Genomic DNA, 12335 nt, shown 5'->3' with positions numbered 1-12335 from the left:
AGATGGAGATCAATATTGGTCTTCCGCTTACAGGCAACGACACTGATGTCTTCTGTATGTTTGTTTATTTGTTTGTATTTTGAGACTGAGTCTCACTCGGTTGCCCAGGCTGGAGTGCAGTGGCACTATTTGAGGCTCACTACAACCTCTCCCTCCTGGGTTCACGTGATTCTCCTGCCTCAGCCTCCCAAGTAGCTGGGATTACAGGTGCCTGCCACCACTCCCAGCTAATTTTTGTGTTTTTAGTAGAGACGGGGGTTTCACCATGTTGGCCAGGCTGGTCTTGAACTCCTGACCTCCAAGTGATCAGCCTGCCTTCGCCTCCCAAAGTGCTGGGATTACAGGCGTGAGCCACCATGGTCAGCCTGTTTATGTTTTGAAACAGGGTCTCACTCTGCTGCCCAGAGCGCAGTGGTCTGATCACAGCTCACTGCAACCTCAAACTCCTGGGCTCAAGTGATCCTCCTACACCTCACCCTCTTGAATAGCTAGGATTACAGGTGCATCCACCATGCCTGGCTAATTTTTTTTTAATTAAAAAAATTAAAATGTGCTGGGAGTGGTGACTCACATCTGTAATCCCAGCACTTTGGGAGGCTGAGGCAGGCGGATCACGAGGTCAGGAGATCGAGACCATCCTGGCTAACATGGTGAAACCACGTCTCTACTAAAAATACAAACAAATTAGGGGGGCATGGTGGCGGGCACCTGTAGTCCCAGCTACTCGGGAGGCTGAGGCAGGAGAATGGCATGAACCCAGGAGATGGAGCTGGCAGTGAGCCAAGATCGTGCCACTACACTCCAGCCTGGGTGACAGAGCAAGACTCCATCTCAAACAACAAAAAAATTAATGTTTATATTTTGTAGATGTAGGATTTCACTGTTTCCTAGGCTGGTCTTGAACTCCTGGCCTTCAGTCATCCTCCTGCCTCAGCCTCCCAAAGAGCTGGGATTACACTCATGCCCGGCTGATAGCATTTCCAAAGCATTGTCCATTATGTACTGGGTGGATAAAAATCATATTTAAAAAATGAAACGAGGACGGGCACAGTGGCTCACACCTGTAGTCCCAGCACTTTGGGAGGCTGAAGCGGGTGGATCACTTGAGGCCAGGAGTTCAAGACCAGCCTGGCCAATATGGCAAACCCCGTCTCTACTGAAAATACAAAAATTATCCAGGCGCGGTGGCGGGCGCCTGTCATCCCGGCTACTCTGGAGGCTGAGGCAGGAGAATCACTGGAATCCTGGAGGCGGAGGTTGTAGTGAGCCGAGATGGCGCCACTGCACTCCAGCCTGGGCAACACAGTGAGACTCTCTCAAAAAAAAAAAAAAGAAAAAAAGAAAAGAAATGAGGCCAGGTATGGTGGCTTACATCTGCAATACCAGCACTTTGGGAGGCTAAGGCGTGTGGATCACTTGAGCCCAGAAGTTGGAGACCAGCCTGGGCAACATGGCAAAACTCCACCTCCATAAGAAATTTAAAAATTACCCAAGCATGATGGTGGGCACCTGCAGTCCCAGAATTACTCGGGAGGCTGAGGCAGGAGGATCACTTGAACCTGGGAGGTCGAGGCTGCAGTGAGCTGTGATTGTACCAGTGCAATCCAGCCTGGACCACAGAGCAAGACTTTATCTCAGAGAAAAATAAAAATAAATAAATAAATAAAATAAAAATAAAAATGAAATGAGCAGTCATATGTAGGATGGATTGAGGTGGGGTTAGTGCTGGCGTGGGAAGAAAGTAACATTAGGGAGTGTTAGAAAACGCAGAAGTGCAGAACTCTTGAAGTGTGAACTGCCAAGATCAAGGGTTATATGCATTTTCAGTGGCTTCTCTTTCTTCTGGTGTCTGCACTGGGGGCACCAGGTGAGTAATTCTCTGTCCCTTGCCTCATGGTGTTGTTGCCATAGCAGCCAATGTCCCCGATGCCGAGGTCGTCTGCCATCAGAAGAAGGATGTTCGGTCGGGAGGTGGAAATGTTGCTGGAAGCTGATGGCGCCAAACCTAGCAGCACAGACAGCATCCCAGCCAGCCAGCTCCTGAAACACAACCTGTCAGAGACTGCATCACGCTCCTGTCCATCTCGCTTGCAGAACTTGTGTATGGGGGAAGTTGGCATCACTATGTTAAGAGGTATTGATATTATCATCACATTTCAGAATAGCTTTGAGGACATCTCTTAGGCATTTGATTGTTTTTCTCTGGTTACAATTAACTGATACTGCTGATGACTTTATTTGGCCTTTAAGTGTTTGTTTTTGGATGCTCTAAAGTCTGTTGTTTTAAACTCACGATTAACAGAAAGCCTTGGTGGGGTGCAGTGGCTCACTCCTGTAAGCTCAGTATCTTGTGAGGCCGCAGCGGGTGGATTGCTTTAGCACAGGAGTTCAAGACTAGCCTGCGCAACATGGTGAAAACTCATCTCTACAAGAAATACAAAACTTAGCTGGGTGTGGTGGCATGTGCCTGTAGTCCCAACTACGGCAAAGGCTGAGGTGGGAGGATTGCTTGAGCCTGGGAGGTTGAGGCTGCAACGAGCTGAGATCGCAACACTGCAGGGCAACAGAGCAAAGCTGTCTCAAAACTACAGCAACAGCAACCATAAAAAGCAGAAACAGACAGAAAGCCTGCCTTAGTCATGGTTTCTTGGATGGATCCGGTCCCCAGAATAGCTATTGTCCCTTCTCCGTTGCCTCTTCTTCATTGTTCTTCCTTAAGCAAATTGTGTTGAATATAGGGAATGGGGGCTGGGGTTAGGGGTTGGACCACCCAGCAGAGCAAGGAAGAGACACAAGCTTGGGGCAAGGTGAGCCCACAGTGAGCTGCTACTTCTGAGTCTATGAAAACCCTCTGTGCATTGCAGCACGCAGATGAAAATACCCAGGACTGACTTCTTTAGCCCACTGGTATCTGATGAGAAGTGGGTTTGGAGGTGAAGGAGGTTCTAGCCTGGAGGAGAAAGCCCTGGTAGTTGCGTACCCTGAGGGAGCATTTCCACAGGGCTTGGTGACATACAGCCTGCCACTATCATTGCTGCCTCTTTCATCGATGCCACCCTGGGACTGCATGTGGACAGCAGGGCCATAGTGTCCCAATCCCCAGTGGGATGCAGTCAAGATGTAATCTGAGTCTCCAAGAAGATTTGCAGTAGGGGAAACCCTGATTTTCCCTGGAAAACCAGACACCTGGCCGATGGTAGAGGTTGATGCCCACCTGATTTGCAAAGAATTAAATACAATTCCCTCTGAGGCTGCCTGGGACAACATCAGATCAAGGGAGCATGGAGCACATCTATTAATCGTGGGTCTCATGCTTCATTCTCCAGATGCAGGATCAATCACTATCAGTGCATTCTGAGAAGGAACCATCAAGAGATCCAGAAGTGGTCAGGCGTGGTGGCTCATGCCCATTATCCAAGCACGTTGGGAGGCCAAGGCGGTAGCATCACCTGAGCCCAGGTGTTCAAGACCAGCTTGGGCAACATGGTGAGACCCTGTTTCTATATAAGAAAGGAAAAAAACATAAGAAGAAAAGGAAGGAAGGAAGGAAGGAAGGAAGGAAGGAAGGAAGGAAGGAAGGGAAAGAAAGAAAGAGAGAGAGAAAGAAAGAAAGAAAGAGAGAGAGAGAGAGAAAGAAGACTACTAATGAGTGCATATAATTGTATCTTACCAAGAATGGTGCAGATGTAACATGTTGTCTCTATCTCTACTTCCTGTAAGACATAAAGATGTCCACAATCACATTGACAGCAGAAATTGAACTGATTATAAATAAAACAGTAAGTCATTAGAAAGGGGAACTTTGATTCCCGTTCATGATATCAATAGCAAAAATATCTTAAAACAATGACCAAAATGTCATAAAGGAATGCTCTTCCTGAGTGAAAAGGCTTCGAAAATGTTTAATACTATGTTAAGAATGTAAAGCATGTTTCAATACACAGCCAGATGGAGTCTTCAGAGAAAGAGGAGGAAAGTGGTCACAGGGTCTCCATCCCCTTTACCAGCTTTCATAGCCCATGAGTGACGTGGTCAGGGCAGAAGATCGCCAAGTGAGGAGAGAATCCCAGTGTCCGGAAGCAGCTTCTTTTGTCTTCTGCTTCCTGAGCCCAGGGCGAGGGTGATTGCTAATGTCCAGAAACGCAGAGAGAGTCCTGATTTGGAAGGGGGAAGCGGGGCAAGATCAAAGCTTGGATGATACACGAAAGAATCTGAGTAGAGGGTATGAAGATCAGAAATACAATGAGAGGCTGGGCGTGGTGGCTCATGCCTGTAATCCCAGCACTTTGGGAGGCGGCAGTGGGAGGATTGCTTGAGCTCAGGAGGTGCGGACTTGAAAACAGAACTGGGAGTGTCAGTGTGAAGGAAAAAGACCGAGAGGACTCTGCAGGCACTGAGTGCTGCATGGAGAGACGCATTCGCCTTCTTTGCTGGGGGCAGGTGCTGCAGGAAGACGGGGCGACCATTGCCCACACTTGGAAATGTTCTGTCGACGGAGGGAAACGGGCGATCCCAAAGCACAGAGGGGCGGCCCCACAGTCTCTCCAAAAAGTGAGGGAGAGCCCAGGGTGTAGAGCCCAGGGTGTAGAGCAGGAAAGGAATGAGATGGAAGATAACAATTAGAGTTGCAGACAGCAAGAGGTCACCTTCAGGGTACTGCAGTGGTCTCACCCCATGTGGCTTGTGCATGGGACTGAGGACAAAGCTCGGATTTTTCTTTTTATCTTGCCCGAATTCCTATCTAAGGGGTCTGGAGAGTCGTGCACTACAAACCATAAATTCTCATCAGAAGGGTTTCATTTCACTATATATCGTGACTTACTTTCCAATCTGACTCTGGCATAACATGGGACAATTAAGAAAATCCAAACATTTTACCCCAAAACATGTTTCTTTGCCATATCTTGGAATGGTGCTGTAAAGCTGTCCTTTGTGGGGAAAAATTTGCATCTGTAAAGATGTAAATAATTTCTATTCACATAGAGATTCACATCTTTTTCTTCCAGACCTTTCCAATCCTGAAAAGATTAACTAAGACTCTAGAACTTTGTAAAGATCTGAATAGTATCATCTAGTGTCTCTGAGGGCAGCCACTATAAGACTCCAGAAGAACCTTGGTCTCCACAATCTTTTATCTTAACCTGAACATTTCTTTTCTAGGGATCCCAGGTTTGTTTGTTTGTTTGTTTGTTTTTCTTTTTTGAGACAGAGTCTCGCTCTGTTGCCCAGGCTGGAGTGCAATGGCGCGATCTTGGCTCACTGCAAGCTCCGCCTCCCGGGTTCAAGTGATTCTCCTGCCTCAGCCTCCTAGGATCCCAGGTCTTTAGACGAACTCAACCAATTGTCAACCAGGAAATGTTTAAATCTATGTATAAGCTGGAAGTCCCCTGGCTTTGACTTGTTCCACCTTTCTGAACCAAACCACTGTATTTCTTAAATGTATTTGATTGCTGTCTCATGCCTCCCTAAAATGTATAAAACCAAGCTGCACCCCGATCACCTTGGGCACATGTTCTCAGGACCCCCTGAAGACTGTGTCATGGGTCATGATCATTCCTATTTGGCTCAGAATAAATCTCTTCAAATATTCTACAGAGTTCGCTTCTTTTCGTTGAGTGGACGTGGGCATGCCTAGAAGATAAAGAGACAGGAGCATGCAGATGTGTTGGGTTTCTGCCTCTGAGTAGCCAGGGGAGTGACCTGGCCACTTTTGGAAGGGCCGAGCGGCCAGTGAGTGAGGACACACTGGAGCCAGCAGGCACTGAGAGCCTAGAAGTGGCCATGGTGGCTGTCCAGGTGAAACCTGACCAAGGATAGACACAGCTGGTGTGGGAGCAGGGAGGGCAGAAAGGAGGGGTGGGCAAGGTCCGAAGGGTTGCAAAACCCCAGGGTGTGAGTGGGAGAGAAGCCATTGGTTGAGGGATTTCCCCTCATCGCCTTTTAGGGGATGCTGGGAGGGGTGTTTGCTCCTAGCAGGATTCAGGGACAAAACCAGTCTTCTGAGAAAGACAATGAGCTTTCTGAAAGGAAAATAAATCTTGAGGCCCGCAAGTCACTAAGCTAAAGCTAAAAGTCAAGCTGGGAACTGCCTAGGGCCTCTGCCTCCCATTCTAGTCAAAGTCACCCCTCTGCTCACTGAGATGACACGTATCTGATGGCCTCCTTTGGAAAGGCTCATCAGAAACTCAAAAGAAGGCAACTGTTCCTCTCTCACCCGGTCTGTGACCTGGAAGCTCCCTCCCTGCTGACAGTCTTCCTGCCTTTGCTTCAAGCTGTCCCACCTTTCCAGACCGAACCAGTGTGCTTCTTACATTATTGATGGATGTCTAACACTGAATTGCTACATCTCCAGTAATTTTCTGTCTGTTGAAGAGAAAAAGAACTCAGATATCATTTGTGCTTTGTTTAGAACACAGAAGGAAGGGATAAGGTGTACGCCCTGCTCGTGAGGTTTTTTTGTTTGTTTGTTTGTTTTACCCTAGAGAGCACACACAATTCTCATATTCTAAAAGCAATAGCAAAAGACGCAATTACTTTTCACCAACCTAATGGCACCTCCACCGGGAAAGAGATTGATTTAAAATTGTACGTAGAGAGAAAACCAAAATGAGCATTTTAACACCCTCAGCTTTGCTTTCTGACCTACAACGCCACGCTGCCGATGGCCAGAAAACTGAATAGAAGCAAAATACTGTACAAATGTAATGAGAAAACCCCAAACCACCACCCAATAGGGGAAGACGGTTTGCAGCAATCCTGCCCAGCAGCGGTTTCTCTCTGGGTGTGGAGATTTAGTTAAAGTGTTCTTTTTCTAATTTTTCTTTTCTTTTCCTTTTTTTTTTTTTTTTTTTTTTTTGAGATAGGGTCTTGCTGTCTCACCTAGACTGGAGAGCAGTGGTGCGATCATAGTTCCCTGCAGCCTCAAATTCTTGGGCTCAAGCGATCCTCCCACCTCAGCCTCCCAAGTAGCTGAAACTACAGGCACCTGCCACTATGCCTGGTTATTGATTTTTTTTTTTTTTTAAAGTAGAGGTGGGATTTCCTCTTTTGCTCAGGCTGGTCTCAAACTCCTGGGCTCAAGCGATCCACCCGCCTCGACCTCCCAAAGTACTGGGATTACAGATTTTAGCCACCGTGCTCGACCTAATTTTTCTTTCTTCCACAATGTTATGTATTTATAAGTAAAAAGATGAAATTTTTTCTTGGAGAAAAACGTTAAGTAAATAAAGAGATGGTGATAAAAGCCTTGAATGAGTTTAATTTTGGAAGCTGTGACATTGAGGTGACCCAGAGCCTGGGGCCTGCCCAAGGCCTCTCCTGCAGATTAGAAAACAAATCCCCTTTCTCCAGGAAAGAGCTACATTCCTAGGCCTGTAAGTCACTGGTACGCTTCTGCTTTATAAAAACAAACTGGGCAATTATTCAGAGACAGAAAAGGGAACGGGGAACTCTTTGTTCACCACACTACCTGGGGCTGGAGCCCCATTCCAGCACAAACGAAGCTTCACAGGACTCACCTCTGCTCCTGGGTTCCCTCCTGAACCCCCGATCAAGAAGAGGAAGGTTCTCTTCCAAAGGAAGCAAGCGTGAAGGCAGAGAGCACTCCCACAAGGCTTTGAGCTGGGAATGATTGACTTCGAGTTTGTTTTTCCCATGTCAGAAGATCAGAGAGAGTGAGGACAGACCGAGCGAGCACAGACTCCCCCCACATCACAGCATGGGGAAGTCTCAAAGCCACGCCCACGTCTACCAATCCAGTGGTCGGTTTCCTTAGGTTTTTATTTTGTTTTATTTTTTGTAGAGACAGGGTTTCGCTATGTGGCCCAGGCTGGTCTCAAAGTCCTGAGCCCAAGTGATCTGTCCTCTTTGGCCTCCTGAAGTGCTGGGATTACAGGCGTGAGCCACCACGCTCTGCCAGTGTCCTTAGGTTTTTAAGTGACTGCCTATGCTGTTACACAGGGTGCTTGCTATAATATGATCATATCCAGCCTGGCATGGTGGCTCATGCCTGTAATCCCAGCGCTTTGGGAGGATGAGGCAGGAAGACTGCTTGAGGCCAGGAGTTTCAGAGCAGCCTGGGCAGCAAAGTGAGATGCTGTCTCTTCAAAAATAAAAAAAAATTAGGCTGGGCATTGTGGCTCATGCCTGTAATCCTAGCACTTGGGAAGGTGGAGGCAGGAGGATTGCTTGAGCCCAGGACTTGGAGACCAGCCCAGGCATCATAGCAAGACCCTGTCTCTACAAATAATAAAACAATTAGCCAGGCACGGTGGCATGTGTCTCTAGTCCCAGCTACTCAGGAGGCTGAGGTGGAAAGATTGATCCTGGGAGGTTGAAGCTGCAGTTTCACTCTAGCCTGAGTAAAGACCCGGCCTCAAAAAAAATTGTTTTTCAAGAAGTTATTTGTTTAGTGGTAAATGAAGTAAATGAAAAATAATAAAGATAAGATAAAAAAGAAAAAAATTTTTTTAAGTAAACAAACAAACAAAGAAGTAAAAAGGCCAGGCACAGTGGCTCATGCCTGTAATTCCAGCACTTTGGGAAGATGAGGTGGGCCAATCACTTGAGCCCAAGAGCTCGAGACCAGCCTGGCCAACATGGTGAAACCCTGTCTCTACTGAAAATACAAAAATTAGCCAGGCATGGTGTTGCATGCCTGTAATCCCAGCTACTCGGGAAGCTGAGGCAAGAGAATTGCTTGAACCTGGGAGTTGGAGGTTGCAGTGAGGCGAGATCGCAGCATTGCCCTCCAGCCTGGGCAATGGAGAGAGACTCTGTCTCAATAATAATAATAATAATAATAATAATAATAATAATAATAAACACAAGATAAAAAGAAAAAAAAAGAAAAAAAAAAAAGTGAAAAAATGATTATTTTCAAGCAATGCTTGATTTTAAAACCGAAAAGATGGGCTGGGCACGGTGGCTCACGCCTGTAATCCCAGCACTTTGGGAGGCGGAGGCGGGCAGATCACCTGAGGTCAGGAGTTTGAGACCAGCCTGGCCAACATGGAAAAACCCCATCTCTACTAAAAATACAAAAATTAGCTGGGTGTGGTGGCATGCACCTGTAATCCCAGCTACTTGGGAGGCTGAATAGGAGAACTGAACCCAGGAGGTGGAGGTTGCAGTGAGCTGAGATTGTGCCACTGCACTCCAGCCTGGGCGACAGAGTGAGACTCCATCTCAAAAAAGAAAAGAAAAGACAAGACAAGATCAAGGGGGCAGGCAGCAGTTTCTGAGGCACTGCATGATCATTGTGGGGAAGCTACTCTATGGAATGGAACCCTACACAACGGTCCCTATTATTCAACCATCCTTGACCTACAAGGACGGGGTTCCATAGAGTTCCACCTGCTGTCTCTTCACAGCTTCACATGCAGCCACATGCTGGGTCTGTGAAAAGTCACACAGGCCGCCTGACCTCACTTCCTCCTGACGTGGCTGTGGAAACCACCCTGCTTCCGGGATGAGGAGCTGAAACGCTGGCACGCTCCGGCCTCACTCATTTTTACGAGTAAACGGTTTTGATGGCATGTCTCCAAATGAGTATTAGGAGGGGTGTCAGAAACGTGTTCGTTTCCTGCCACAGGTGTGTGCCCTAATGGTAATTGCTTTTACTTTGTGATTTTTGGCAACAAATCTTAAGTCATTTCCTCGTAGGGGGCCTAAAGGGATATTTTCATCTATATTTCAATTTATATATTCATATTTATTACATATAATATATTATAACTTTTGTATATCATACATAGTATAAATGTATGTAAAATGTGTAAATAAGGCTGGGCATGGTGGCTCACGCCTATAATCCCAGCACTTTGGGAGGCGGAGGTGGGAGGATTGCTTGAGCCCAGGTGTTCAAGATCAGTCTGAGCAACAAAGTGAGATCCTATCTCTAGAAAAAAAATCCAATAATAATAATAAAATAAAATTTATAAATATAATATATAATATATAAATATATAATAAAGCATAATTTTTCTTTATTAAAATATGCATGTTTTTCTTTATAAAAATAATATATACTTTAAAATATATATGTACATATATGTATAGATACATAAAATATGTACATGTATGTACACATATACATAAAATACATGTTATAAAATGCACATATAAATATAAACATAAAACATATGTAAACATGTAGATATAGACATCTATATACATGTTTATATGTTCACGTCTTTTTATATATGTACATGCATATAATGTATATATGTACATGGATGTATATATAACATACATATATACATAACATATATACATATAAAGCATGTACATCTATACATTAATATATGTACATTTTTTAATAAAATGTTTATATGTGTATGTATAGTACATATACACATATAAAACAAGTACATGTATACATATAACATACATATGTATATGATTTTTCGAGGAAAAAGCATATTAAGGGCTGCTTCTGACTTGCCTGGGGAACATGGTTGTGTTTGTTTTATCTGGCTGGTTATATTGGTGTCTAAATATGGGACCCTCAATCATGGTTGAACAGTCGTATGACGTACGGTTATGTATCAAGTCTGGGCCTACCTCTGAAGTGATGTATTTATGTATTTAGCGACACAATAAAAGCAGATTTTTCTTTTCCAAAGAACTCTGCACTTTAACCCTTAGAATGTTAACCATTTTGGTCCAGATTGAGTTTTTACTACTGAATAAGATTTTCTATTGTTTCATTTTAAAGATACAAGATATCTTTAGAAAGAGACAGGAGGCTGGGCGCGGTGGCTCACGCTTGTAATCTCAGCCGGCACACTCTGGCCTTTGGGAGGCCGAGGTGGGAAGATCACTTGAGGCCAGGAGTTTGAGACCAGCATGGATAACATGGCAAGATCCTGTCTCAATTTAAAATAAAACAAAATAATAAAATATAGACTACAATAAAATATAATACAATACAATACAAATAAAGACAAAAGAAAAAGACGAGGAAACGCCCATGCGAGACTGACAATGTAGCCTTTGATTCTCTTCCAGGGAGACGGAATCACAACCCGCCTTTCCCGCCCTGATCTCCAGCCCCGGGCTGCGAGCCTGTGTTCAGCGTTTTGCCTGGGCCCTGTTCCCAAACCCAGTTTCGCTTTTCACCTCCAGTATCTCCTCAATGTTCAGTGCATGTGCCTTCAGCAGCGCTAAGATAAGAATCTCGTGTGGATGCCATGTCTCCCATTTGGTATATCTTCCCTTGTTGCTTTTTCTTACGCATTACGTTTCGAAATCTCCCATGTAAAATCTGTTCTTGATATTTGCACTGATTATTATCATTATTATTTTGAAAGGAAATTACTTTGAAAACACTGACAGGGACTTGTTTGAAAAGACGCAGTTTGGCACAAAAGAATACGCCCTGGAGCGTCTCTGCACGTGCAAAAGCCGGCCTGTGAGAAGAAGCCCAAGGAAGGCCAGTTACCTGAGATGCAGTTGTGTCAGAGCGACAGCGGCTGGATTCAGCAGGGAGGCTGTTCCTTGGAAGAAACGTCTTCTGCTTGCCAAAACCGACACGCACAGGCTGTCTCGGCAGCACCGAACGGCTGGCTCACGCATGTGCGTAGCTGATTCACTCTGAAAAGCAGCAACAGGAATTCCGCAGAAACCAAGTTAGGTTGTCCCAGGAACAGATCAGGCAAGTCCCCTAGGAATGTACTGCTGGCTCTTTCAGGCGTCCACAAAAGACCTTCTGTTCTATTTGCAGAACCTCACTCTCAGGGAAGGAGCCCAGACATCTGGTGCTGAACACGGAGTTTTTCAATGGCAGGAAGGTGGAACCCCTTCTGGCTTTTGATCTAGACAGAGTGCATTTTCCAAGATGGAAAAGTGCTTCTCTTGAAATTCATCTTGAATAATCACTCCATAGCCCTTAAATTTCATGCCTTTTTCTTTCCTTTTGCTATTTGCCTCAAACAGAAAAAGAAGACAGAAAACGATTCAGGTTACACTTGCAACTATGGCTGTGTGTACATAGCCGCAACTATTACCGTATGTATACAGCTGCTGACCCATGTGACTCTGTCACTATCACTTCTGTTCAGCTCTGGGCACCAGTGTGTGTTCTCATCGATTTGCCAGGGAGCGCCATTTCTTTTTTCATATTGAGGCAGAGCATACATTGCAGGCAACGTTAGATGTAAAATGAATCACTTCAAGGACTTTTTTTCAAATAAGAGCTGTCTGCACACTTCTACGTCTTGACTCACAAAAATATTCATCCTAATGCATTTATAGTCTCCACAGCCTGAACATTGCAGAGTTTTGATTTGAGACCCCCGCTTGCCAAATAAGCCCTCTTACAAATCGGTAGCTGC

At 45.3% G+C, this 12335-nt stretch overlaps 1 protein-coding gene across 7 annotated transcripts in view; it reads right to left on the bottom strand.

Moving 5' to 3' along the window:
- Nucleotides 1-11559, bottom strand: part of ARSL (arylsulfatase L) — a 33702-nt gene extending 22143 nt beyond the window's left edge. For 2 of the 7 annotated variants that reach the window (XM_037986297.2, XM_037986296.2), the window contains exons 1-3: nucleotides 11444-11559; nucleotides 3671-3713; nucleotides 1891-2052 (exon numbers count right to left, since the gene is read on the bottom strand). In XM_037986297.2, the coding sequence (XP_037842225.1) occupies nucleotides 1891-2052; nucleotides 3671-3693 (185 nt within the window). In that variant the 5' untranslated portion in view covers nucleotides 3694-3713; nucleotides 11444-11559. Of the gene's footprint in view, nucleotides 1-1890; nucleotides 2053-3214; nucleotides 3411-3670; nucleotides 3714-7517; nucleotides 7636-11443 lie in introns of those variants that run through there. The other 5 variants (XM_073013897.1, XM_073013896.1, XM_037986298.2 and 2 more) reach the window with 5 other exon arrangements.
- Nucleotides 11560-12335: the final 776 nt, after the last annotated feature.

The sequence above is a fragment of the Chlorocebus sabaeus genome, chromosome X (genome assembly GCF_047675955.1).
Source record: "Chlorocebus sabaeus isolate Y175 chromosome X, mChlSab1.0.hap1, whole genome shotgun sequence".
Classification (NCBI taxonomy): domain Eukaryota; kingdom Metazoa; phylum Chordata; class Mammalia; order Primates; family Cercopithecidae; genus Chlorocebus; species Chlorocebus sabaeus.
Note: the sequence above shows the minus strand (reverse complement) of the source record. Positions and strands in the feature narration are given on the sequence as shown.